Genomic DNA, 27,750 nt, shown 5'->3' on the forward strand with positions numbered 1-27,750 from the left:
ATTCATATGACCTTTGAGGTGACAGTATCCTATTAGGAGGAGATTGTCCTATATTTTTTTTTTGAGATGTTGATAAGGTTAATTTGAACACCTACCAACTAAACTCATCCCTCTTCCAGAAGTGCATCTGGAACTTTTTATGGCAAACATAACTTCAGGCGCACTACCACAGTCACCAAGTTATACAGTAGTTATAATGATGGGTATAAAAAAAAATATATATTAGTAGATAAATAGGACAGATACATATACAAACATAAATATATAGATAACTAATATGTTATACTAATAACGTATAATGGATAGAAAACACAAATTAAAACATTGTTTTACTAGTTTTTCAGTCTCTTTCCTGTCCTGCTCTTTCCAGCATCTCTTTTTTTTATTTCTAGCACATAATTGAAGTTCTCCCTGTTCTGCATAGCCAAGTTCAATATATTATTTGGTGTGACCTCTTCTAGCTTAATTCTCAATCTTTGATGTTCTTGTAGGAATTCATTACACTCAAAAATGCAATGTTCCACATCATCAGTCACACCACATTCCATACAGATATCCTCATTTGTTTTTTTAATTCTGTATGTGTATAAGATCTAAAAATTGTGTAAAGAAATAATTTATTCTTCTGAACCTACATGTATACCATTCCCTTACATCAAGTATTAACATTTTTGTTCATTGTGCCTCCCATTCCAATTGCCATTGATCATTGACATGCCATCTACTATAAATTTTTAGTTTAAACAAAGCAGAAAATTGTAAACAATAAATTAGTTAATGTAATGTAAAGTAATTAACATTCCAACCAACTGAGCCAAAATCAACAAAGTTTTTGTTGCAGTGTCCTCTAATTACCATGCTCTAATTACTCTATTTTTAGAGCTTGATATTTATAACCTATTTATTATGTATTTGTAAAATTTGTTCTTTATATAAACTTGACATATTGCATCCATGATGTAGTTTCTCTACTCTTCATTTTAGATGTTCTTAATAATTTAATAACTGTATTTGGAAAATTGTCTGATATCGCACAGAAGTACTCTATGGGATATGATATTTGAACAAGATTTCCATCTAATATTCTCACATTTGTTTTTCTTTTTAAATACAATTTACTTAATACATATTAAGTAAATTAATGTTTTAGATAACCATGAAGCAAATTCTACTAATTCTGAAAACTCTGAAGCTGCAACAAATAATCGAGAAATGACAAATGACTGTACAAAATCTGGTTGTGACATAGAAAAGCACATATATGTTTTACAAAGATTAATAAGATCAAAGAAATATGATTCCTCTGCCAAAAGAAAATATATTAGAAAAATTTTACAAAAAATAACTGAGTCTAAGTACCTAGAGGACTCAAATACAAGTTCTGATCTTTTTTATCCTAAAACAGACCCTTCTAAAATTCTTCATGATCAAATTAAAAATTCTTCACTTAAAAATGAAAACACATCATCTTCTTACCAATCTCATGAAGACAAGAAGGTATCTCCCAAAAAGAAAGTGTCTGAAAGCACAGACTCTGATATATCTCATGAAAGAGAACAAAAGACAGAAATTAAACCTTCAACTTCTAAGTCTTCTGCATTTGGTTACAGAAAAGAAAGTAAACCTGTCCAAAAAAAGAAATTCGATAGTGTACAATTTACCAATCTTCCTAGTAAACCTTCTATCCAATCTGAAGTACCAGTGACTACAAGAACAAAAAGAACTCCATTTACACTTACTAGAGAACCTAACAACTCTTCATCTTCAGATAAATCTTCATCTCCACAGTCACATCAAAATTGGAAAGAGTGTAAAACCGTATCAGAGAAAATGTTCGAAAATCGTGGACAAATCATTGGAGCTGGTGATCAAGTAACACAATTTGCTGATAAAGAAAGACAGTACCAGCTTAACTGGATAGATAGGGAAATTAATCATTTGGGGAAACTAAAAAGCATATTAGAAAAACACAAGGAACCTTATCCTGTACCAGAAAATATAAAGAAAATGACATCTGTTTACATGGTCACAGCTAATAGTAATGATGCTGTTCATAGGAACTATGTAATAGAAACTAAACTTGGAACTGGAACTTCTCGGCAGAGAAATTTTAGAATCAATGGAGAAAACTATGTTGTTGAAGATCCAAATGTTCATAGTAAAGATAATAGCCAATCCCCTCCTTTAGTTGCAGATATCCAAGTCTTAGCTACAGATAAAACCACAAATATTAAAGTTACTGCATTCTGTGGTCTATGCAAGAGATCACCATGTGTTTGTGTTACAGACTTCTTACAAGGATTAAGTAACCCATTTAAAGTCAGTGATAATAAAGTTCAAAAGCATTTAAATGAAAAAGTCAAAACTTATTCCAGCACTTGTTCTTGTAATACTACTTCTAGTTCCACTACTAACAGCAGAAATTCTTCACATACCATATGTATCAATTGCCATAGAGCACCCTGTACTTGCTGTTCTTGCAAAAAAACTCATGATATAAAAACATGTTCAGTTTGTCAGTTATACTCCTGTATGTGTGTGATAAGTCCAAAAGATTCATATGTGGGAACATTCATACCAACTAAGAAATCATCAGAAGGATCTCAAAGCAAAGTTTGCAGTTTGTGTAAAGCCTTATCTTGTATATGTACTGCCCAAACAAAATCAAAAAAATGTTCTACATGTACTACTTGCCCCTGCACATGCAAAAAAATTTCTAGTAAAATGAAAAAATCATGTTGCAAGTGTAAAAGCACACCATGTACCTGTTCAAATATTTCCTTTAAATCAGAAAAAACTGTTTGCTCCAAATGTGGAATTTCATCTTGTATTTGCCAATTATTATCTTGCAGTAGCACTAGTTCTACTGGCAGTTCAGTAAATACAGACTTATTAAGAAAATTATTTTCTGATTGCAAATGTGGCACTTCTAATTTATGTAGCTGTGACTTTGTAAATAAATTACTACAACATTTTAACAAAACAGATGTTGAAGTTCAGTCTAGAGCACTTAAAAGCAATGAATGTACTGATGCTGCCACGCAAAATCATTTATCTGTTGATGATAAAAAAGTTCAGGATATATTGCTCACACAAGAACATAAATCTGTTCAACCAAAGTTTACAAAAATGAGCAGTAGCTCTCAAACAGATACTCTTAGGTCACAGTGTAAAGTTGTTTCAACAGAAGGACCCACACATATCAATGAATTAATACAAGCAGGTATTTGTGATGAAAGTACAGGAACTATTCAAAGTGCAGCTGTAACTACTGAAACTGTTGCACTAGTAGATAGGGCAACAACATCTTCCGATTCAAGAAAGTCTTCTATTAAATCTGATGCAAATAAACACATTAGCATTCAATCTGAAGTATGTTCAAAAGAAAAAGCAACACATTCTCATGCTCTTCCTGAAATTGTTGACAAATCTGTTGGTAAAACCACTGAGGAATGTGGTACACAATCAACTAAACTTTCAAGAAAGTCATCTATTGAGGCAGATGCAAATAAACACATTAGCATTCAATCTGAAGTATGTTCAAAAGAAAAAGCAACATATTCTAAGGATCTTCCTGAAACTGTCAGCAAGCCTGTTGGTAAATCCACTGAGGAATGTAGTACACAATATGAACGCAAAACATCAATTCCTAGTAAAGGATACTTCTCCAAACTGTCTGAAGTTGACACAGATTTAAGCAACAGATCTATTGATTCCGGTACTTGTGCTAGAACTTTTCAAGTTGAAAAAGGAATAAGTGCTTCAAGCAATAATATTGAATTGGTTAATAAAGATATTCAGGCAAAAGTTCCCCAAATTTTAAAAGGAACTGATACACATACTCTGCGAGAAACTTCTGATAAAAGTACGTGCCATAAACCTTCACTTGTTGATCAAGAAACAGATTATAGTCCTAGAGTAGTATCCATTGAGCAAGGAACATCTCCAAGAAGTGCTCAAAGCTCCGCAAGAGTATCCATTGACATAGGAACTTGTCCCAACCCTGCAGTTGATAAAGAATTTCAGACTACTGCTAGAACCTTTATAGATCAAGGCACAGCAAGTGGCCGAAGCCGTAAATCATTAAATGATCAACATACCTCACCAATATTCTATGAAACTGACATAGGTGTATCTACTGTATCTAAAAAGCATAGAACGGAGGGAACATCAACGGATGGTTCTAAAAAATCACGCTCACAGTCATCAGGAAGTAAAGGTAAGAGGATGTTTTTATTATTTGTTATCAAAAGGATTTAGTAATAGGTAGAGAGTGTAATAAACACGTTGGTTTGCACAAGCTACATATTATTTGGTTATAAAAGTACTTACCTACATTGAAAACGAAATTTATTCAATTTATTATTTTTACTGGGAATTTATTTTGACGTTTTGATAACAAGAAAATACCTTCAGAACAATATGAAATTTATAGTTTGGCTTGAAATTCGCACTATTGAATTTTTTTATGAATTAAAAAATCTTTCAGGTAGATGAGTTTCTTATGATCAAGGATTATATTTTGTGCGTTGTATTTTGCCTTGTAAACCCACGGATCTTTTATCAAAGCTACATCGAACCTACGGTAACTATCGTGTAGACTAGAATTCGCCAGTCCTCCTTAATCTTCCAATTTTTCAACAACCTGTATTGAGGTCTTGATTTTGTTTCCTTAGATGGGTCCTGATGATTGCTTCATCAGTCTCTTTCTAGGAGACGCGTGTGAGCACATCATACACTTTACCCAGAACAGGCTACCTGCGCTAAACATGGTTTTGTCGAACCACAGAAGTTGATACAGACTTCCAATAGGAGCGCCATCCACTGTTTGTTGCAGTTTGTGGATGATCAGGTCTGCTTGAGCCTGATCTAGTTCAGTATCAGAATGGTGTCTGTGTACTACCGCCATCTTGAATAGTTTCATCACATTGCTATATGACATAGTCTACTCCTTCGAGTTCCTTGGTTTTGTAGTGACTCTAGGTCTTTTTTTACCCTCCAGTTTTGCCCGTGCCACTGTTTTGTTACAATATGGATTTGCTGTGGTCCACATCCCAGCAGTTATTTATGCCTCTTTCTTAATAGTCTTCTGTTGAGTTCCAGAGAAACGTATTTTGATAATTGACTCAGAATGTTCCTCTTGGAATATATTCTGGCGCGGTATTTGCGGAGAAGACAGAATCCGCGACTGGAGTCACCTGTCTGATCGTTCCCGTTGCGGTTATATTTATAAGCTCAAAAGAGTTACTAATTTCTGAGCGATCTCTTTTTGTTTTAATCTCGCTGGCTATTTGTTCCCACAAGTTGGGACGAAATATTGTCAGGCTAAGGCTATAATCCCTAAGAATTCGCCAGCCCTCTAGGGCATCGCTTAAGATAATACTTTTTCCCTGTATACGCACGGACACGATAGTATTATACCGCCGGATTGAAGAGAGTAGTAAATGCAGACAAATCTGATCATATGATGAGCCAGTTGTAGGGCGGCTGCCTGTGATGGACCATGTAAATAAGTGTTACTGTTAATTTATGTGCAATCAACAAATTTACAGAAATAACATACCTGCAGCCCTCTTGCCACGTTCCAACTTGATCCAATGTCCGAATTATCCATAGGGCGTTCCCTATTAGCCATTGGGGCTAAGTAGGAATAGGAGTTAATGGTCCCATCAATAGTCCTCACGAGCGGAATTATCAGCCATTTCTAGATTATGCTCAAGAATAGCTAAAACAGCTATTAGCTACAACGTGTGAGTCCGTAATTCTGTTTTTTCTTTGATGCCGAACAATAAAGAAATTTCTGGTAGCAGGATTGCTGATAGTTTTGCTAGTACTCCTTTTATCAGACCACCATTTTGCAATATCCCAAAAAGTAGCTTTGTGGAAGATGTCCCGAAAATAGTAAAAGGAACTCTGGTTACGTAAAATAGTAAAAGGTGTTTTATGCTATTTTTAGTTTTGGTGCTCGCGTGTCTATGTCTGTGCCTATCAGCCAATATGTGTGTTATGATACTTTAGTCACTGCACCTTACATCTCCCTTACTCTTAAAAAGACTCAATAAAAACTGGATGAGAGCGGCGCAAGATAGACGGGGTTGGAAACATGAGGAAGAGGCCTATGTTCAGCAGTGGACTCTTGAGGCTGGATGATGATGAAGTCCGTTTGAAGAGGTTTACTCTCCAGAAGTAAAATTTAATTAAAATATTAAACATCAAATAATATTAACAACATCATGTACAATCTTTGGTAACATTGTATATTTTAAAGGGTTTTTACCCTAATATTTTGGTGGCTCAGGCATGGTAACCTGTATTTTTAACCTGATGATGGAACTGTTGTTCCGAAAACGTTCGTGTTTTTAATGTAGCCCTTTTAAGGGTTTTTATAAAATATACCCATTTACAAAGATTTACCTTTTTATAATACGTGGTATACAGCCAGCTGCAGAAATTATTTTCCTTGTGGACTTTCCTAATACTCCATATTAGAGTAGAATAATAAAAATAAAATAGGCAGTTAAGGTTTGATTTTGTTACAGCGTACCATCATTCGCTGATATGCATATTTCTGCCTCTTGGCTTCATCAGAGCGAACTCATAGTAAGCTCTAACAAAATAAAACCTTTTTCGATTATAAAAGTAAAAATTTGAAAAATATTTACAAACAGACGCTACAGCGACATCTACTAGTGAGATTATAATCTCTGCTATCTCTGGGGCCTACAGTATACAATGCAGGTAACAAGGCCAGTCCTATGCTCTAACTGCCTATTATTCCCTTGAAGTATCCAAGGAACTTATTTTATTCAGGCTGAGTCGACCTGAAGCTTGTGTATATTAAAAAATATCTAGATGTTCTCGCCGCCGCATGTCGATGGGATTAGATCCCCGGTCTTCTGTGTGGAATGTAGAAATCAGATACTCTACCGCCTGAGCTATCCGTCCCTTAATTTTGAATAAAGAAATTAAATTAACCGGTATGATCTCTGGATGGTAATCTTATTTTGCATGCCTGGCAAGGGCCAGATAATTTGATACTATCAGGTAAAGCAAGGGCTTTACCTGATATTACCAAATTGGTCTATTGTTTTCTGATTTTACTTTATTACAACAATATTCATGGTTGAAAAATATAAGAGATTAAGCTAATTTGGGCTCACATTAATTCTTTTGAGATGGAAAAAAGCAGGTAGCTGCTAAGTATATTGCATTTCTGCTTGAAAGTTATCTAATACGATACGGAGGACTTTTTCAATCACATCTAGAACAATAGCAGTTTTTAACGTTCACTACGAGATCAATATTGGTGCACATTATGTCACCCTTATATTTAGAAACCTAGTTTAACTTTATTGCAAACGAGGAAGAGCACTGCGATCGTATTAAATCCAGCTATGGGTTAGATTTTGGTGGACACACTTTATATTTGGTAACTCAGTTTTTTCTATTCTTTAGAACATTACACAAAACATTTATTATGACTAATTATTAAAAACAGACTCGTTGAATATTAGGAATATTACTCTTAATTAGCTTCATCTGTGTTAGCCCTCATAGGTATCGGTTATATCTATTTATCAATATAAACCAATGGGTTATCATAATGATTAAACTCACTTTGTTTTAATAATGTTTATTTATAATAATTCTCTATTATCATGTTTAAATTTATAAAAAAATAGTAATATTGTTCTAAACTAAAATTTGTTGACAGAAATTGGAAATAGCGGTTTTAATACAAGTTCAGGTAAAAAATTTAAGGTCTCCAATTATGAAAAAACTACAGTTACGTCTTCAGAAGCCAAAGTTGGTCCAAGTCTTCAGCACAAAAAAATCAGTGATAATATTAGTACAAATACAGACAAATTAAAAGTCTCTAGTTATGAACAAACTACGATTACATCGTCAGAAGTCAAAGTCGGTCCAAATCCTGCCAACAGAAGATTAAGTGATAACATTAATACAGCTACAGTTAACTTAAAAGTCTCAAGTGGTGAACAAACCATACTTACATCGTCAGACGCCAAAGTTGGTCCAGATGTTATCCACAGAAAAATTAGTGATGATATTAGTACAAATACAGAAAAGTTAAATGCTTCTAGTTGTGAACAAACTATATTTACATCTTCAGACGCCCAAGTTGGTCCAAGTCTTAGATGCAGTGATGATATTAGTACAAGTACTGATAAATTAAAAGTCTCTAGTTGTGAACAAACTATATTTACATCGTCAGACGCTAAAGTTGGTCCAATTCTTAGACAAAGTGATGATATTTGTATAAGTACTGATAATTTGAAAGTCTCTAGTTGTGAACAAACTATATTTCCATCGTCAGATGCCCAAGTTGGTGCAAGTCTTAGATGCAGTGATGATATTAGTACAAGTACTGACAAATTAAAAGTCTCTAGTTGTGAACAAACTATATTTACATCGTCAGACGCCAAAGTTGGTCCAAGTCTTAGATGCAGTGATGATATTAGTACAAGTACTGACAAATTAAAAGTCTCTAGTTGTGAACAAACTATATTTACATCGTCAGACGCCAAAGTTGGTCCAAGTCTTAGACACAGTGATGATATTAGCCCAAGAGTTAAGAGTAGAAAACGCAGAGAAAATGATATTGACAGTATAAAGAAAAATCTTAACTCCATAGGTATTCAAACGGAGTTACTCTCAAGCGATATTCAATCGATAGATAGTTTCGCATGTGTTTGTCCTTCTCAAAGTAGTATTGAAAATATTCGTAGAACACAGTGTTTATGCTGCGGAGACAAAAGGAAGAAAAAATCCAAACATATGTTGATCTGTGCCCCTTCAGATAACTCGCATAGAAGTCGAAAAATAAAAGCTGTTTATATAAAAGAAACAAGTTTAAAGAAGACTGGCCGTCGAAGATGCTACTCTTCATGTACAGGTCGTGTTTGTTGTAGAGCTAGATCTAAATCAATTTTAAAAGAATCCTGTTGCTCCTGTCATTGTGAGAGCAAAAAGCCTAGATGTTGTTCTTGTCAGAATGAAAAGAGTAACAATTGTACTGAAGCATCTGTTGCTGCTACCCCTCAAAAAACTCCCATTTCGACTGACGGTAAGATTTATTTTTCACATTTATATTGAAGCTGGTTGAACATAAACCATTTCATATCACTTCAGAGAGATCAGTTTAAATGTGAATAGTATATTTTTACATTATACATTCGGCTTATATGATCGTTCCATTCTACTCTTCTATTTCTTAACCAGTCCTTAATGTTATCCACCTTGTATCATGATCATCATTGGTGCTACAGCCCTATAAAAGAGCCTCGACCTTCCCAAGTCTATTATGCCAGTCAGTTCTATCCATTGCCAACTGTTGCCAGTTTGCTGCGTCTATTTGTCTACCATCCTCATCTACACCATCATTTACACCATCTACTTCCTACAGGTTGTGACATAAAGATTCTTTTAGGAGGATTTTTCTTGCTAGATCTTAGCCCATCTTAGTCTTCCTATTTTTATAAAGGATACTACGTCTTTACCACCAAATATGTGTTTATATCTGTGATATAGTCCTCTATATAGTATAGATCTTGGAAATAGTCCATGTCTCCGACCCATATGTCAACACTGGTTGTATTAGGGTTTTGTATATGGTTATTTTTGTTTTTTGGCTTAAGTTTCTGCTTCTCATATGTCTACCCAGTCCAAAATAGCATTTGTTTGCTAGGATTATTCTTCGCTTGATTTCTTCCGTCATGACGTTCTCCTTGGTGATCAGAGAGCCTAAGTATGTGAATTTGTCCACCACTTCAAAGATAGAGTTATCAACCTTGAATTGGTGGCCAATGTTTCTGGCTCTATTTTTGGGTGTTGATTCCATTATCTTAGTTTTCTCCTCATTTACTTGCAGGCCCATATTTTTTGAGGCGTTTGACAAGGTGGTATACATTTCTTCTAGCTTGCGTGTTGTGCGGACAACTAGGTCAACAGCATCTGCATATGCCAAAATTTGGGATGATTTATTAAAAATGTTTCCTCTGTTGTCTATTTGGGCATCCCTGACCGCCTTTTCCAGAGCTATGTTGAAAAGAAGACACGCCAGCGCATCTCCCTGTCGCAGCCCAACATGCGTTTCAAATGCCTGTGATTGTTCGCCCTGTATTTCGACTTTGCAAACAACTTTGTACCCGTAACCAATCTTATCAGTTTATAGGAGATGTGGAATTCATCCATGGCTTCATATAATTTATTTCTTAGGACACTATCATAGGCCGATTTAAAATCTACGAAAAGATGGTATGTGTCGATATTGAATTCGTTGGTTTTTTCCAGTATTTGCCTTAGCACAAAGATCTGGTCTGTTGTTGATCGACCAGGTCTAAAACCACTTTGATACTCGACAAGAAGCTCCTCTGAATATGCACTCAGGCGACCATATAAAATACTCGAAAATATTTTGTATGCTGTATTAAGGAGGGTTATTCCCCTATAGTTTCTACATTCCAATTGATCGTCCTTTTTGTGTAGTGGGCAAACGATCCCAATACACCACTCTTCTGGGATTTGTTCCTCATTCCAGGCTTTCAGTATGATTTTATATATATGATTAGTCAGAGTAGCATCTCCACATTTAATAAGTTCCGCGGGTATACCATCACTTCTTGGAGATTTATTATTTTTGAGGTTTTTTTGTTGCATCCCGTACTTCCTGAATTGATGGAGGATCCAATGGTGTATTGTTGCTTGCTCCTGGGGGTGGTTGATTTGGATCTTCTACTTCGATAGTAAGTAGTTCTTTATAGTGTTCCACCCACCTTTTCAATACTTCTTCTTTTGTATTGAGTATATGCCTCTCCTTATCCTTACTTTGTCCGATCCTTGGTTTAAATTCTTCTTTTTTTTCTCCACTCATTGCGTGGTGGTGGTCTTTGCGGCCCTAAACTGTTATTTGCTGCGTCTTTAATGTAATTTTTAAACATTTCCCATTGTTCACTAATTGTTAGATTCTCTTTAGTTATGTATTTAGTTTCGATATAGTTTTGAAACCTTTTTACCGTTTTCGGGTTTTTGAGGAGTTCAATATTAAGGCGCCTTGTTTTGGTACTTCTCTCCTTTTTCGCATTTGAGATTCTAGCCCGAATTCTTGTGCCAACTAGAAAATGATCTGAATTAATATTGGCGCCTCGATAGGTGCGGACATCCATAAGGTTGGAGAAGTGTCTAGCATCTATGATCACATGATCAATTTGGTTGTTCGTTAATCCATCAGGCGAGGTCCAAGTCCCCATATGTATTTTTTTGTGTAGAAAACATGTGCTTCCCACGATTCTGGTCTTTGAGGCTGCGAATGTGACTGCTCGGTGTCCATTCGAAATAGTATTATTATGGAGACTATATTTACCAATGTGCGGTAGATATATTTCTTCCCTTCCGATTTTTGCGTTCAGATCACCGATTACTATTTTAATGTCATTTCTGGGACAATTGTCATATGTTCTTTCTAATTCATCATAGAAATTGTCTTTTTCTTCGTCTTCCTTGTCGTCTGTTGGGGCATGTACATTAATAAAGCTAATATTAAAAAACTTGCCCCTGATCCTTAAGCTCATTGGCGGATTTATCGGCTTCAGACCCTCAGCAGGAGGTATGTCCTTCGCACTATAGCAGGCTCGAACAACCGAGCCAAACAAATACTGAAAACTCCTTGCAATCGCCGAGGGCAAATACTGACCAGGGTTCCCAAAAGAAAAGTTTCATTCCATCCAGGAAAACTTCTACTTAACACGGGAAACGAATTTCCTGATGAGTATTTTGATATATTAGAATCAATCCCCATAAAATATCGCAGCTAACAACTGCAAGCCAAAACTTTAATTAAGAGTCGTTCCTAGTATGGCTGGTAACACCTTGAAGTACTTCCCTTTGGCTTGTTTCACTTACCAATAATTCCTCTCGTGCGCTCCTTATCACAATACGCCACCTTCTGAAGCCCAGCTTTCTAGCACTAAACCACTGCAATTCCACACGCATATCACCCTTACGTTTACCTCACCCCCTGGCTCCACGGAAAAAAGGAGCACCCCTTCCTTGAAGAGGCAGATGCCTAACAAGGTAAAAACATGGAATCATTATCAGAGTTTTGTTCTTCTATCTATGGACTAATTGCCTTTCTTCTCTATTCGAGTTCATTTGAATGTTATTTGATATTATGTTTAGTATATTTAACTGCAATTTATTCTGTTATGTTTACTTTTTGTGTCCTCTTGCTTTGATAACTAATGCAGGGTAGGCTACTAAAAAGAGTCCATATTCATTGGATTATGTCAAAATGCTAAAACAGCTCGATTTTTACTTCAAATGGGTCATTTTTTAACTCCTTAATTTTAAGTAGGGAATTGACCATTTGTAATACAACATTAGGCAGGCATTTCACCGGAGAATTGGGGCATCCATGATTTTCTTTATGTTAACACTGCTCTTGTGCAAAAGTATCAATTTATTAAAAGTGTTTCACGCCTTAAAAACATAAACGTAATAGTTTATTATATCGCAAGACGTGACGAAATTATTTTTTATTTTTTAAAAATGTAAACTATGCAAGAACAGCAAAATTATTTAATTATCTTCATCAAGATAAGCAACTTTATCACTCATATGTATTAAAATAAGTTAAAAAATTTCATGAAACGGGATCAGTACCTGATAAAAAAAACGGGAGCGTGAAAAACTTGTTAGGACTGAAGCGGCAGAAGTAGTAGTTTCTGGTCATGTTAATTTGGAACCTACTTCAAGTACTAAGAAAATAGCTCAAGAATCTGGTTTTTCGCGCACTATTGACGGAGGGTACTGAAACATTCCAAATTTCGTCCCTACAGAATACACTTGGTAAAGTAAATAAATGAAGATGATCCAGCCAGACGACTACAGTTTTGTGAGATTATGACTGATAAAATAATCCAAACATTCTATGTTCTGATGAAAATCCTAGAGTTTTCTGCGAAACACATACCTAACAGCCATTGAAATTACGTATGTGCAGGAATTTATCTTGGATATCTAGAATTATTAGAGAACACAGTTATTCCCATTTTGACATATATAATCGAAAATGATAAAAGGTAGTCCAACAAGACGACGAACCTATGCTTGTTAAATGCGATTGAACTCTTCTTCCTATGGAATTATTTAAAAAGCAAGATTTATAATACCTACTACTTCACTGGAAGAACTAAGTTGACGAATAGTCCATGAATGTTGTGTATAGTCGGTTCGCTATATTTACGCGGGTTTCGGATTAACAAAATTATGCTAATGACTCATTGATAACCAGTTGCAGTAAACGACTTCCCAGAAAATTAGGTAAAAACTGCATTAATGGTCATATTTTAAAATACATTAAAATAACATTAGGGTAGGTATAAATTTGTTACAATATTGCAGTTGAATTGATTCTTTGCCAGTGTTGACATTTGTATGTTTGGTGGAAATATTTAAAAATGCCTAGACGTGTGTTAGATGTAGATAGTCTAATTTGTAGTGTACATAAGTATTTTACGGATGAAAAAGAAAATGGCAGTCCTTTAAAATCGGTAATGTCTGTTCAACAACGCGTATGATGCTCTAGGAATTAGTGAAACCAAACTAAGAGGAGTATTACAAAATCGCAATAATGAACGGCCGAAAGAAGATCACCGAAAAACTCGCCTATCATTGAAAACGAAAGATATTCCAGATGGAAAAAAATTTGAAATTCGTGATACCATTTATCGAATGCGAGCCAACAAGGAACATGTGACCTTAAATACAATTCTCTCGGAATTAAAAGATAGAAAATTTGACGAAATTGGCAGAACAAGTCTATGGCAAGTGATACATAATTTGGGTTTCAAATTTCAAAAGGAGGATAACAGAAAAGCCCTTTGTGAAAGAAGTTCTGTTGTGCATAAAAGAATTAACTTTCTAAGAAAATATTCTAAATTAAAAGAAGAAAGGGCAAATTTTATATATTTAGACGAAACATGGATATTTTCTAGGGGTGCAACCAAGAGAATATGGCAAGATGATAACGTAAAGTCTATCAAACATACTGATGGAGAAGGGAAGCGACACATAATTTTACATGCAGGAGGGAAATCTGGTTTTATAGAAGGTGCTGATTTAATATTTTCATCTAAATCAAAATCAAGTAACTATCACGATAATATGAACACAGAAATGTTTGTAAAATGGTTACATGAAAAACTTCTCCCAGGTTTAAGTGAGCCCAGCGTAATTATTTTAGACAATGCACCTTGCCATTCTGAAGTATTAAACAAAAGTCCAACGAATTCTTGGACTGTTAATAAAATTAAAGAATGGTTGACAAAGGAACATATACCATTTACACAACATATTTTAAAATCAGAATTATTACGCTTGGCAAATATCCACGCAAAACCAAAAACCTTTGTTGTGGATCAGATTATTGAAAGTTACGGTCATCAAGTTTTACGTCTGCCACCGTATCATTGCCAGTTTAATCCCATCGAATATATATGGGGAATAGCAAAACAATATTATGACAACCATATTGGGCCTAACGGTTATAGCGACGACGCAGTTCGGGAAACTTGGCGAAAGGCACTTTCAATTGTAACTCCAGAAGTGTGGTGCAACTGTATATTCAAGTGCGAGAAACTAATAGAAGATTGGTGGACTCGTGAAAATAAAATAAACGAAATAAGTCCAATCATAATAACAATTAATGGTGATGACAGTGATGACGATTATGATATTTTTGATGATAATGACTGATTTTCATTTTTGTTGGCAAGTTAAATTTTTTTATTTTTCATTAGAAATTCTCTCCATGGAACAAATATACATAGACCATATTTTCTGTGTGAAGTGTAATATAAAATTATTATTAGGTTTATATTAGCCACATTAGACTCCATTAATGAAGTAATTCTCCTTATTATACTGTCAATTATATAAAAGATTTTCCATTATTATTTAATTAAAAAAAGTTATGGATTATTTTTCATTTCATTTGACCAGTTGATATTTCCCCAAAGAGCAGGTAATTAAAACTGGGTACTTACAATAAAATTTTTAATCCGAATCCCGCGTAAATATAGCGAACCGACTATAGTAATCCCCGAAATGCTTCAAAATGTTCGTCGTAATTTCGAACGACTTTATAATTGTATGGACGTTGGTGGATATAATTTTAAACATTTAATTCAATAGTTATAGCTGATAAGAAAACGTTTTTGAATTACAAATTTATTAATTCAAAATTTAATTTATTTTATTTACGTTACATTCAATAAAGTTTCCTATTAATGTCGCAAATTCGATTTTAATGTAATTTTTGACGTTACGGTAAAAAATTTGAAATCGACACTAGTAAAACAGAGGCGTTACGTTTAGTTTTTAAGAGGTTTAATTTTAATAAACCGATTTTTTTCACAAGAATATAGTTAATATGGAAAAAAATCATAGATGCCTGAAATCTCAAGCGAAATACCTGTCTAGTGATGTGTCACACATGGTATATTTCCTATTTAAAATTAAAGGTTTGTAGTACTGAAAGGGCGGGGGTTGACAAATGACAGTTACTTTTTCTACTGACTGACATTCTCTGTTATGTCGGGTAGCAGTTAGACTCATCAGTGTTGCCGCATTTACCACTTAGATGTAATACTATATGCCTAATTGAAAAATTAACGCACTGTATAATATCGTAATGTAAATATTTTGAATTAAAGTGATGTTTGAAAACTTTAGAATTAGTCCATAACCATATTTTCACAATAATAATAATGTAAAATTTACCCATCCATTTCCTAAAATGTTTTCCAGAGCCAGAAAAAGAATACACAAGTTTATTAATTCAGTCAGTGTCAGTTAACAATCCTCCTATAGTACATTATCCTCATATTGGATATTCAAACATGATACAGGTGATAAGAGTTTTTGTTTCGAAAAATAGATAAAGAATTTTCTTGAAAAAATTATATTGTTTTTCAGACTCACCAACCGATTCAGTATACACACACTCATCCTCACATAGCACGTGCTGCTGCTGTGGGAACAAGGTGCCATTGGAACAGATATCCTTATTGCGGAGCAATAACAAACAGTTTTCCGTTTGCGAGGTGTGCCTCAAGAAACGGCCCATATTAACGACTATATGTTTCGCTAATCCAGATGGAGTAAGTAACTGAAATATTTTCTTTACCGAAAATTGTGTCAATTTCTAAAGAATGAGAACTGTTGGAATTTCTTAAGAAAGTTAATACAAGTACCTCATCTATTAAATAATGACAAATGCAGTGCGTCATTGATTTTTTTTTTAACAATTCTATGAAAACATCGCCACATTTTGTTCGTTGTGATATTGTTTGAAAACTGTACGTCGTATGGTAAAAATTTCAAAGATAAAAGAATTTAAATGCTATAACATCAAAACGAGACTAATTAGTTTCATAAATAAAAAAGTTTATTGTAGTGCAAATTTAAGCAAAAATGAGCCTTTATGAGATCTTATGAGCCCTTACAGAAAAATGAGGTGGATGTTTTAGTCGCTTCCCAGCTGCCAGGATGGTTATTTGGAAATGGACTTTTTTGTAAAATCCTGATAAATGACTAGAATTTTGCAAAAAACTACAGGACCGATCGAGCCTATCTTTTGTAAATCATTTAAATAGTTAAAATCCTATAATATGGAAAAGTTTCGTATGATTTTATTAATTAATTACTATTTAAATGGGAATAAGCCACAATTAAAGGTTAAAATACGTTTATTGACGTTTCAATTTCCACTTCGGAAATCGTTCTCAAAATACAAACATTAGTAAATTAAACAAATTTTGTTTTTGTTACTTAGTGAAAAATTCTTCTAATAATTTAATTTTATCTGACTCATCTATATTGACAATTCAGACATACATTATACATTTTAAAGTAGACGACTTTAAAATGATATTGCCAATATTGTTGAGTTGCGTTCCTGGGACGACTTTACTTATAAGATAGTTCATTCGATTACATGAAATCAACTTTAACTTGAGAATATCCGTCAGAAAAGATCATAACATGTAATTCGTCTTTAAAAAGACAAATACATGCCATGATGACAGTAAAATTCTCCTGTTAGTGATTCCATAGTAAATTATGAGGGAAAATTTTTCCAAAGTTTTGGACTAGCAATGGGCTCTAGTTTATCTCCATTATTAGCCGATATATTTATGGAAGATTTTGAAACAAATATTATTTCTAAACAAAATTTAAAACCCTCAGTATGGTGGAGATATGTAGATGATGTATTCTCAATATGGCCTCATGGATCAGAGTTGTTGGACACATTCCTAAATGATATAAACGATAAAGAAGAGACAATAACATTTACCATGGAAAAGGAATATAATAACACATTACCTTTTCTGGATGTTTTAATCTCTAAGAACGATACTGGATACGAAACTCAGGTGTATAGAAAACCAACACACACCAACAGATATTTAAATTTCAAATCAAATCACAATATTAATATTAAAAAGGGAATCATTAAATCCTTATACGATAGAGCCAAAATTACTTGTTCTAACGAAAATTCGTTCTTGGAGGAGAAACATTTGTTAACATCTGTTTTATTAAAAAATGATTATCCTTTATCGTTTATAAATAAGGAATTTTCAACAATCGATCGAATAGAACAAAACAACTTAGAACGAGATCCTACAGCATATACAAGGGATAATACGAGGAAAATAACAATACCATATATAAAAGGATTATCGGAAAAGCTTAAAAGGATAGGAAATAAATTCAACATTTCAACAACATTCAAAACAACAAACACGTTGAGATCTATTTTGTCCAAAACCAAACCTAACAATGAACAAGAAAGGACAAAGAATTGCATTTATAAAATACCTTGTGAATGCGATCAGTTTTATTTAGGTGAAACATCAAGGCCATTAAATGTTAGAATAAGTGAACATCAATCCTATATTAAAAATAGAGAATTTGATAGATCTCAAATATGTAAACATGCATGGGATAATGAACATAGGGTTCAATGGAATGATTCAAATATAGTCCTAAAAGAAACGGATGGTAAAAAGAGAAAAATCAAAGAAGCGGCTCTAATTATGCTAAATGAGACCAATTGTGTCGCGAATTCCTCGGCAGAATGTAGTAGGATCTGGTTACCCATATTGAAAGAGGAAGTTATTAAAAAGAAAATACCAGTATTGGTAAGTCAGTAACATATAGAGAATACATCATTTATATTTTTTAAATAACAAACATATAAAATCGGAATTTGATTGGCTGTATATTCGATAGGCGATGAATTTGGGCGGATGGATAGTCTGGTCGTTTGCGGTTTAGTCTACGTAAGATTCTCCTCTCGAGTGATAGCAATCTGTTGGGTAGCATAGTATAGATACTGGATCTATACTCGATGACCGGCCTTATGAATGTTTTGTAAGTATGTATGAGTGTTCGTGAATGTGTTCTTCCGAATTTACCACTAAGAGAATTGAGAAGCCCGAGCCGGCTCCTAACCTTGTTGCAGGCTCTGTCCAGGTCGCCTCTCCAGTGCAGTGTTTGTGAAAACACCACACCGAGGTATTCGACCTGGTTACGGAGTCGAAGTCGTTCCCCCCAGTGTCTTAAGTTGTGTCTTTCGGAAATTATGGATGTAATATATTGACTGCGCTTTGGATATCTGAAGAGAATCATTTGTGTTTTGTCTGGGTTAGGTGTCACTCTCCATCTCCGACACCATCTGTCGACCAGGTGTAGGTGATTTTGAGCGAACCTGATAGTAGAGTCGACGTCTTGTGCCGTTGTGAGTAGAGCTGTGTCGTCTGCGTAGAGTAAGGTGGTTGTGTTTGTGTATTGTGGGTTAGGAAAGTTACTGTTATATATGGAGTAAAGTATTGATGCCAACACGGAACCCTGAGGTACTCCCGCAGTGGGAATAAAGGATTCGGAGAATTGATCTCGCTCCTTGACCGTGATTCGCCGCTGAGTAACATATGAATGGATAAGTCTGACGAATGGGAATGGTAGGCCGACGTTCACTAGTTTCTTGACCAGTCCCACATGCCAGACTTGTTTAAAGGCTTTTTGAACATCGAGGAAGATACCAAGTGAGACTTTTCCGTCGTTCAGACCTTGGGTGATGTGTGTGACGATTTCTGTCAATGCCGTTTTGGTTGAGTACCCTTCTCTAAAGCCGAATTGGTAAGGTGGGATGATATTGTGTTCTGTGGTAAAGTCTACGAGTCTTTCTTTAAGGATCCTCTCGAAGACCTTAGCCAAGACATTAAGGAGAGATATCGGCCTGTAAGAGTTTGGATTGGTACGTGGCTTGCCCTTCTGTAAGAGCATGATTGTATTGGCTACTTTCCATGGGGATGGGAAGTAGCAGAGTTTGAGAGTGGCATGATTATGTTCGTCAGGTATAGGGTGACGCTCGGTGGGAGGTGTTTCACGCAGTTCCTGGCAATTTTGTCAGGTCCCGGCGTGTTTGATTTGCCGATTTGGCAAAATTCTTTGAATGTTTGGTGATCCACAGGTGCCATGATAGGATGATCATGGGGTGCCTGTGGGTCGAAGGGGGTAACGAGCAGTCGTGTTATGTTCCTCTCGGTAGTTATACGGAATGCGTGATCAAATCTAGGATCGTCTGGGGAGATTAAGGTATTTTGCAGATGAGTTTTGAAGACTTCGGCCTTCTGTTGATTTGTATTTATTATTTGATTGTTCACCACAAGGTGAGAAGGATTGTTAGTTTTCTGTTGGGTTGGGCATTTGAGTTTGCCGCTCTCTGTCAATATCTACGCATGTTTATACCTTTGCTAGTGTTCCATCTGCAGCGCGCATCGAATGGTAGTGGTAGATGTCGGAGAGAGTGCCTACATAGAGGTGGCGAGAGCTGGCGATGTCATCGTTGAGTGATTATAGCTTGGGTATGATATTTTTGCACGGGCCCGAAATCATATTTGTGACACAAAAAATTGAGATCGGTGCAGTAACCTTGCGATATACAGTAATATACATAATATACATACATATACACTTATAAAAATAAAATGTTTAACAAACGTTATTTTACTTTTTTATAACTTTTTTATAACAACTCGAGAACGACTGGATCGATTTGGCTAATAATTTTGATTTTAAAATTCATATTTATATAAAATCAAATAAAATATACTAAATTAATAAAATAAATAAAATAAAATTAAATAGAATTAAACAAAATTTTAAAATTAAAATTAAATAAGCTTAAATAAAATTAAAATAAAATAAAATCGAATCGAAGATAATTACAATAATAAATGTAACAAGATAATAAAGAAAATGTAAATGGTGAATAAATTTTATAGTATATTTAACAAATTTTGGAAATTACTAAAATCATTAAATAAAATTAAAACAAAAATAAGTTTTTTAAATGTTATAGAAAGCAACCGCCACCTAAGCGTTAACCTCCGATGGCACGCCACGAAATGCTACGTACTCTCTACGCTACTTTACGGAGTTGAAGGGTGGACGTTAACAGCAGCAACTATAAAGAAGTTAGCGGCTCTAGAAATGTGGCTGTATCGACGCATACTGAGAATACCTTGGACAGACAGAGTGACCAACACAGAGGTATTGAGACGAATGGGTAAAAAGGTGGAATTGTTAACAACTGTTAAAAGGAGAAAAGCGTCATACCTGGGCCATGTGTTCCGTAATGATAAGTACAGTCTGCTACAGCTTATCGTGGAAGGCAAGATTGAAGGTAGAAGAGGTTTGGGTAGAAAGAAGAAATCCTGGCTGAGAAACTTGAGAGAATGGTTTCAAATACCAGAAGCTGCGAACATAATAAATGCGGCACAAAACAGAGCAACCTATCGTTTGATGGTCGCCAACTTTCGGTAGAAGACGACACATAAAGAAGATAGAATTTAAATGTATGGTTTTATTATAAAAAAATATTAACAATTTAGTAGTAAGCAGACATAAAATTTCATTATCTACATATAGTAATAATGCGCTATAAGAAGTATTCACTACTATCGGCACTCTCCAAGTGCCACGCGCCGTTTTTTTTTTTTGTTTATGGAGCAATTTTAAGTCTCATTTTTAAAAGTTCTAACGTACAGATTCTTTCATCTGTTGAAAATTTTTCGATACCTTGCAGTTTTCCCACAATATCACAAGAAACAAAAATGACGATTTTTTTGCATATTGTTTATAAAAAACAGATCAAATTTTTTATGAATCGCGAGATGCGATGCCTTGTATATTAACTTTCCAACAACCAAATCACGCGCGGTAATTTTGGATGATTTTTCAATGATTTTATACTTTTACTGCTTGGTCTGTTGTTGAAATTGCTTATTATGTATGAATCTTTATATGTGCAGCTATGATAGATTAAGTATAATAAGTTGAGAAACAACAATCACTAGAGGATTAATGTAAACAATATCTTTTTTAACTAGCTATAAGCAGTTCCGGCTGTTGGAATAAAGGAGCTCAAGATCTAGAAGTTATTGTGAAATAATCGCAGAGAATATCCTAGAATGAGTTACTAAATTATGTTTTTGTCCCCTTTACATAGTATATAATAGCCAACGTATCTAACATCCTTTAATACTGCAACTAAAATAACCACCTACTGACCTTACCATGCTTCGCTGCTGCTGGTTATTCTACGATTAAGGATAATTCTCATCTTCCTCCCTTTTATCTAACGCTCATACCTCTTTCTAGCTTTTTTCTTTTCCCTAACCTTTTGTTGCACTTCATCATTCCACTTCATCATTCCACCACCAAGTTTTCTCATACGTAGTTAACAGTTAAGGTTAATACCAAAATCCTTGAAAGATTTACTTGCTTTTCACCGTAAATTCAAGAATAATTACCCATGCTTTTTAAGATATACTCCGGACATATTTTTCGTAAAGCCTTAGAAAATGGATGAGCTGGAAATTCAATTAACGAACCGACTACACAAACAACTGAAGGTATGCTCACGATACGATCTTAATACAAACACTTTAGATATTATGTAGTATTCTTCTTCGTCAACCATTTTCCATCCACTCCTGAATCTCTCTCCCAATTGCTTCCATGTTTCTCTATCTTACGCTAATTTAATCAACTGTTTGCCTGCCACTGCTACTATGTCTTTTCTAATGCCTTATCTTTTGAGGTCTTCACATGCTTCTTGCCGTCCTCCTTGGTCTCCATTCTAGGATTCTCCGTGTCCACCTGTTATCACCATATCTGGCTATGTGACCGGCCCAGCGCCATTTCATTTGTAATTTCTTCCACAATATCCCTGATCCCCGTTCTACGTCTTATCTCGCTGTTGTTAATCTTGGTCTTGGTTAATCTCTCAGTAATATTCAAAGCATGTTTCGTTCCATTCGTCTTTGCGTTGTTTCTAGTTTTTTAGCAGATTTTCTCTTAAGGGCCACGGTCTCCAACCCGTAGGTACAAACTGGTAGTATGCATGTGTACACCTTTTTCTTTTTAAGATTAGAGAATTGGAAGTATTTTTGATGATATATGCTAGTTTTAGATATATGCTAGTTGTTTTCTTTTTTTAATTTCAGCATCTTGATTTGATTTTCCCAGTTTGATAACATGGCCCAGGTATGTCTCTTAAGTGTAATATACGTGATATATATAATATCAATACACGTAACTTAAAAATAACCACTGAAAATAAGATGATGGAACAGTGTAAAAAATACACAAAACCTAATTGAACTTTACTCAGAATCTTGAGTACTGTTATTTATAACATAAATAAAAATAACACACGGCACAATTCTACCCATTAAATACATAATAAATTTCGATTTAAGGAAACCTGTAGAACATGCCCGTAATCTAATGAAAACTTATGAAACTTACAACTAATAATTTACAATAATTAAAAATAATAAAAGTCATTTATCAAGGGAAAATGTCCTGTCTTTTAAGTTGCACTGAAATTCACAAAATTCACAAAATTTCATTGGAATCCGTTCAGTGGATTCAGAGATTAGCGTAAACGAATGTCGTGACACAAGATTTTTATACGGAAAGATATAAATTTTGAATAAAGTTTATTGTTAACTGTTTATCTCTGTACGTTAGTTTATCTCTGTGTTTAATGTATTACCAGATATTAGACACATTGTCAGTCTGTTATTTAAATTTGTTTTATTGTGTAGGATACTACCACCGAATCTTCAACCCCTTCCAAAACTGTAACAGACCACTTTAGACGCGCTGAAAACTACTGTACCTGTAAAAAATCTGTGAAAGCTAAAAATTTTGAATACTGTCGACATTGTAAACAACAATTAAAAAAAACTCAAAAAAACCGGAACGGAATAGCATACACTTTGACGTTAGAAGATGGAACACCTGAAAAGTTTAGATCTAGGTAAGCTCTTTAGTAATAAGTAAATATGTAAGTCGTACATAATGTCCAAAAATAATTTTTTAATTTTTAATAATTTTTATTAATTCTGTCGACAATTTATCTGGACTTGTAGCCCTTACAGTCTTCCATCATTTTAATCGTATGTTTCCTTGTTATTTATGGTTTTGCCTGGAGGTCCATATATTCATAATTTAAATTATCTCGTTGATCGTTAGCCAGTTCTATACAGTGGTGACTGGTGTGGGAGGGCTACGGTTCGCCGTTCTTGAACCTGTATTTGAAGAGACGGGTACGAAATGAAGAGAATTTGAATTTATCTGCGAGTGAAACTTGTGACAATATTATGTTTCAAATTAAGGATCGTTTCGCTTTTAAAAGTGATCTATCTATATAGTGCAAATTTGCTTCAAAGAGAAAATTATGAATATTATAGAAAGGAACTATCTTTAGAGATATTGATGTCTTCTGAATGCCTTTTCAATGGTTGAAAAATATGCCCTAGCAAGAATATTAAAAAAAAATACATTTTTGCTAAATTTTTCATAAATTGTCTCTAAAACAATTTTAAAAAAATCAAAAATCATATAAATAGAACGAGAAATACACTCGGGAATATAAAAACATTTTTTACAAGATACGACCTTAATCTAGAGCTTAGAATTACGTTTTCTTTGTCTTGCTGTATGGCTGTAAAAGTTGGACAATGACTCTGAAACAGAAAAAAGAACGGATGCTTTTGATATGTATATATACAGACGGATGCTGAGAATTCCATGGGTACAAAAAGTTACCAACGATGAGGTATTTCGACGCATGAGTAAACAAAAAGAATTACTAAGCATGAGCAAAGAGAGGAAAATACAATACTTGGGTCACGTGTTAAGAGGTGAAAAAATGTGAATTACTCCGAATCATCTTGGAAGATAAAGTACAGGAAAAGAGATCAGTAGGAAGACGCCAGAAGTCGTGACTGAATGACCTGAGAAGATGGTTTGACCACTCATCCGCAGAAATCTTTCATGCAGCAGTCTGCAAAGTTACAAATGCCATTTGGATTACCAATTTTCGAAATAAGACGGCGCAGTAAGAAGAAGAAGGGATTCAATATTAACTGGTCAAAATGACTGACATAATATCGATAAAATTTTTTTTCCCAAAATGTTCTTTAACCTTGTCCATTACCCCTTTTTTATCCACTTAACTGCCAGTCCTTTGGTGTTTTATTTAATTGGGACACCTTCAATCGGGGAAATTTTAAAGTATTTTATCGATGTCGATTTTTTCCGAAATATTTTCACTCCTTATTGCTACTTCGTGTATCCACCTCAGTGTTTGCCTGCACGGGATCATAATTGTTAATGTAAAATGGACCTATTTCACGGATCAACTTCATATTACTGATAACGGATGTCATCATTACATCATTATAAATGTCGTGGTTACAGAATATAAAGAACTGGAGAGGTATATATAATACTGGCGAGCTCTGACATGCCGCGAAGGATAGACGACTGACCTTAAGATAATTCGCTAACGCACCAGGGATTCGCGGCACTATGAGAAGAAGTGCTCTTTCTATAGTTCAGCTGTCAGCTGTTGGATATTTTCAATGCTTTACTTACTCATCATCATCAATGGTGCTACAGTCCTATAGTAGAGCCTACAAACATCTTCGTCTATACCATCCTTCCATCTAATTTTTGACGTATCTCTCCGTCTACTTCCCACCAACTGTGACATAAGCATTCGTCTAGTAGGTTTTTTCTGTTGGGATCTTGCTAGATGACCTGCCCATATTAATCTTCCTATTTTTATGAGAGATATCATGCCCTTACCACCAGATATCTAATGTTATTCTGAAGCTATTTTTCTTGTGGCATCTTAATGCAATTCACTATTTTATTGGGAATAAGTGGAAATCGAAACATCATTGGATTTAATGGAGCAACGGCAACTAGCAAAAAACAACGAAACACTTCGAAATTTGACGTAAAATACGAGAAGCAAAGAGTCAATATCTAGCCAAACAGTGTCATGAAACTGAAGAACTCGAAAATAGATACGACACGTTTAACATGTATAAAAAAGTGAAAGAAGCGACTGTTATCTTCAATAAAAAACAAACTGCACTGCTACATGATGAACATGGTAAAGTAATATTTGAAGTAGAGGACAAACTTAAAAAATAGGGAAATTACATTACGGACCTATTCGAAGACGATAGGATTAGTTCACCTCCGGATATTACTAACTGCGACAGACCCCTAATAACACGCTCTGAGGTAACACAAGCCATAGAATCATCAAAAAATGACAAAGCGACAGGTTCTGATGAAATTCCAAGTGCAATATGCAAGCTTATAAATGATAGCAATGTTTTAGAGGCTATAACTTCGTTTTTAAATATCATTTATATCAGCGGACACCTACCTAATCGCTGGTCCAATTCATTGTTCATAGCTCTACCTAAGAAGACAACAGTAAAAACCTGTGCTGATTATAGAACCATCGGTTTGTTAAGCCATTTATTGAAAATTTTTCCAAAGGTAATACATAGCCGTATCCATAATAAATGCGAGGAATACCTAAGTGACACACAGTTTGGTTTTCGTAACGAGTTTGGAACGAGAGGCATTGTTTGAGATGAACGTACTTGCTCAAAGATCGAAGTTCTAAGAGACATTGGCTTGGATGGCATATAGACGCATAATTGCAAATTTGTATGGAAATCAAACATCAGTTTTAGTAGACGGTTTGGAATTACAGGGTCTTAATATTAAAAGAGGAGTACGTCAGGGATGCCTCTTGTCGCCCCTGCTTTTCAAGGTTTACAAAGAAACAAGAAGAAATAATTGTGAACAGTAAAGTCATCAATAATTTGCGATATGCGGCTAGTACTCCTAGCATCTACTCAAGAAGATCTGCAAACAATACTTGACAGTGTTGTTCAGAGCTGTAAGGAAGGACGTCAAGATCTGAACATACGGAAAACCAAAATACTCGTCACAGTACAGAATATAAAACCGTCTATATATGTAAATAGTATCAAACTTAAGCAAGTTGATCAAATTGTTTACCTTGGATCTCAGTTAAACTGTGTAACGCAGTCACTGTGAAATTAGATCCAGAATTGAGCAGGCCAGAGCCGCTCTTAGAAGGATGTCTAAGTTATTATGTAACAGTGACCTAAAATTGGCATGCAGATCCGCCTACTTCGCTGCTACTTGTTCTCGGTCTTACTTTATGGTGTCGAGTCTTGGACTGTGAATAAAAGTGACCGAAATTGTCTTGATGCTTTCGAAATGTGGTGCTATAGAAGAATTTTAAAAGTTTCTTGGGTGGAGAAGATTCGCAACTCCACAATACTAGAACGTCTTAGCAAGATGACTGAAATTATAAAAAATATCAAGAAGAGAAAGGTGGAGTACAGATTACCTCTGTTATGGAATTGTCATTACTAGACTTCGGCAAATATGCATATTGCATATTTTGCATATTGTGCATATTTTATGCAAATATTTCATATTTTGGCATATTTGTATAAAAGTTTGCATAAAGTGCATAAAAGTTCAGATTTTTATACTGTATTTGAAAATTTTTAAACATACCAATTTATTTCAATTCTTGTATAAAATTTTGTAGTCATTTTAATCAAGAAATGATCTAAGTACGTAATCTCTACAGGTACAAAACATTTACAATTTCAAAGAAGATCAATTTAAGTAGCCCTCAACATTCTTAGAAAGTCTCGGTCACTGAGGCATTCAGTTATTGGATAATCGCTAAGGGTTCGCTCATTTGCATTTTATGATCTAATCCCCAAATCTATCTACAATTTATTGTATCTTAACAGCAGGTAAACGGCTAATAGTTTTGTTCCTAATTTAGGGATTTTCCAAAATCTCCCAGTTTATTGAATTAGGTACCTAAACATTTCTAATTTGATGCTCAGATTTGTAAATCATTTTTGTTTTGATATTCAAAGCGTAAACACTCGTTGTGCGTAACAAAAAGGAAGATTGTGATTTTATAATGCCTAAAACAACCAGTGCTTCAACTTGGATTAAACCTTATAAAGAGCTGTCTATGGATATGGGAAAAATCTACTGTTCAGTCTGTGGCAAAATTGTAAGTATCTAATATTTTCTATTAAATATCTAATATTTCATACATACAGGGTGTTTCCAAATGACACTTACAACGTTTGACTGTAGATACTTCTCGAAAAATTGAACAAAACGATATAGTTAATGAGGGGTCAAACTTATTTACTTTTCGAGATACAGGGTGTTAAAATTAAAAAAAATTAAATTCTTTTAGTTAATAACAACAAT

The 27,750-nt window shown here is 34.6% G+C and overlaps 1 protein-coding gene across 2 annotated transcripts in view; it reads left to right on the forward strand.

The window, feature by feature from the left end:
* The window catches only part of LOC140434519 (uncharacterized), a 47,494-nt gene that overhangs the window by 1,803 nt on the left and 17,941 nt on the right, over positions 1–27,750 (forward strand). Inside the window, exons 2-6 of one of the 2 annotated variants that reach the window (XM_072522848.1) lie at positions 1,151–4,219; positions 7,715–9,085; positions 15,826–15,926; positions 15,994–16,178; positions 23,202–23,418. In XM_072522848.1, coding sequence (XP_072378949.1) covers positions 1,151–4,219; positions 7,715–9,085; positions 15,826–15,926; positions 15,994–16,149 — 4,697 coding nt within the window. In that variant the 3' untranslated portion in view covers positions 16,150–16,178; positions 23,202–23,418. Of the gene's footprint in view, positions 1–1,150; positions 4,220–7,714; positions 9,086–15,825; positions 15,927–15,993; positions 16,179–23,201; positions 23,419–27,750 lie in introns of those variants that run through there. The other variant, XM_072522847.1, reaches the window with a different exon arrangement.

Source organism: Diabrotica undecimpunctata, chromosome 2 (genome assembly GCF_040954645.1).
Source record: "Diabrotica undecimpunctata isolate CICGRU chromosome 2, icDiaUnde3, whole genome shotgun sequence".
In the NCBI taxonomy this organism is placed as follows: domain Eukaryota; kingdom Metazoa; phylum Arthropoda; class Insecta; order Coleoptera; family Chrysomelidae; genus Diabrotica; species Diabrotica undecimpunctata.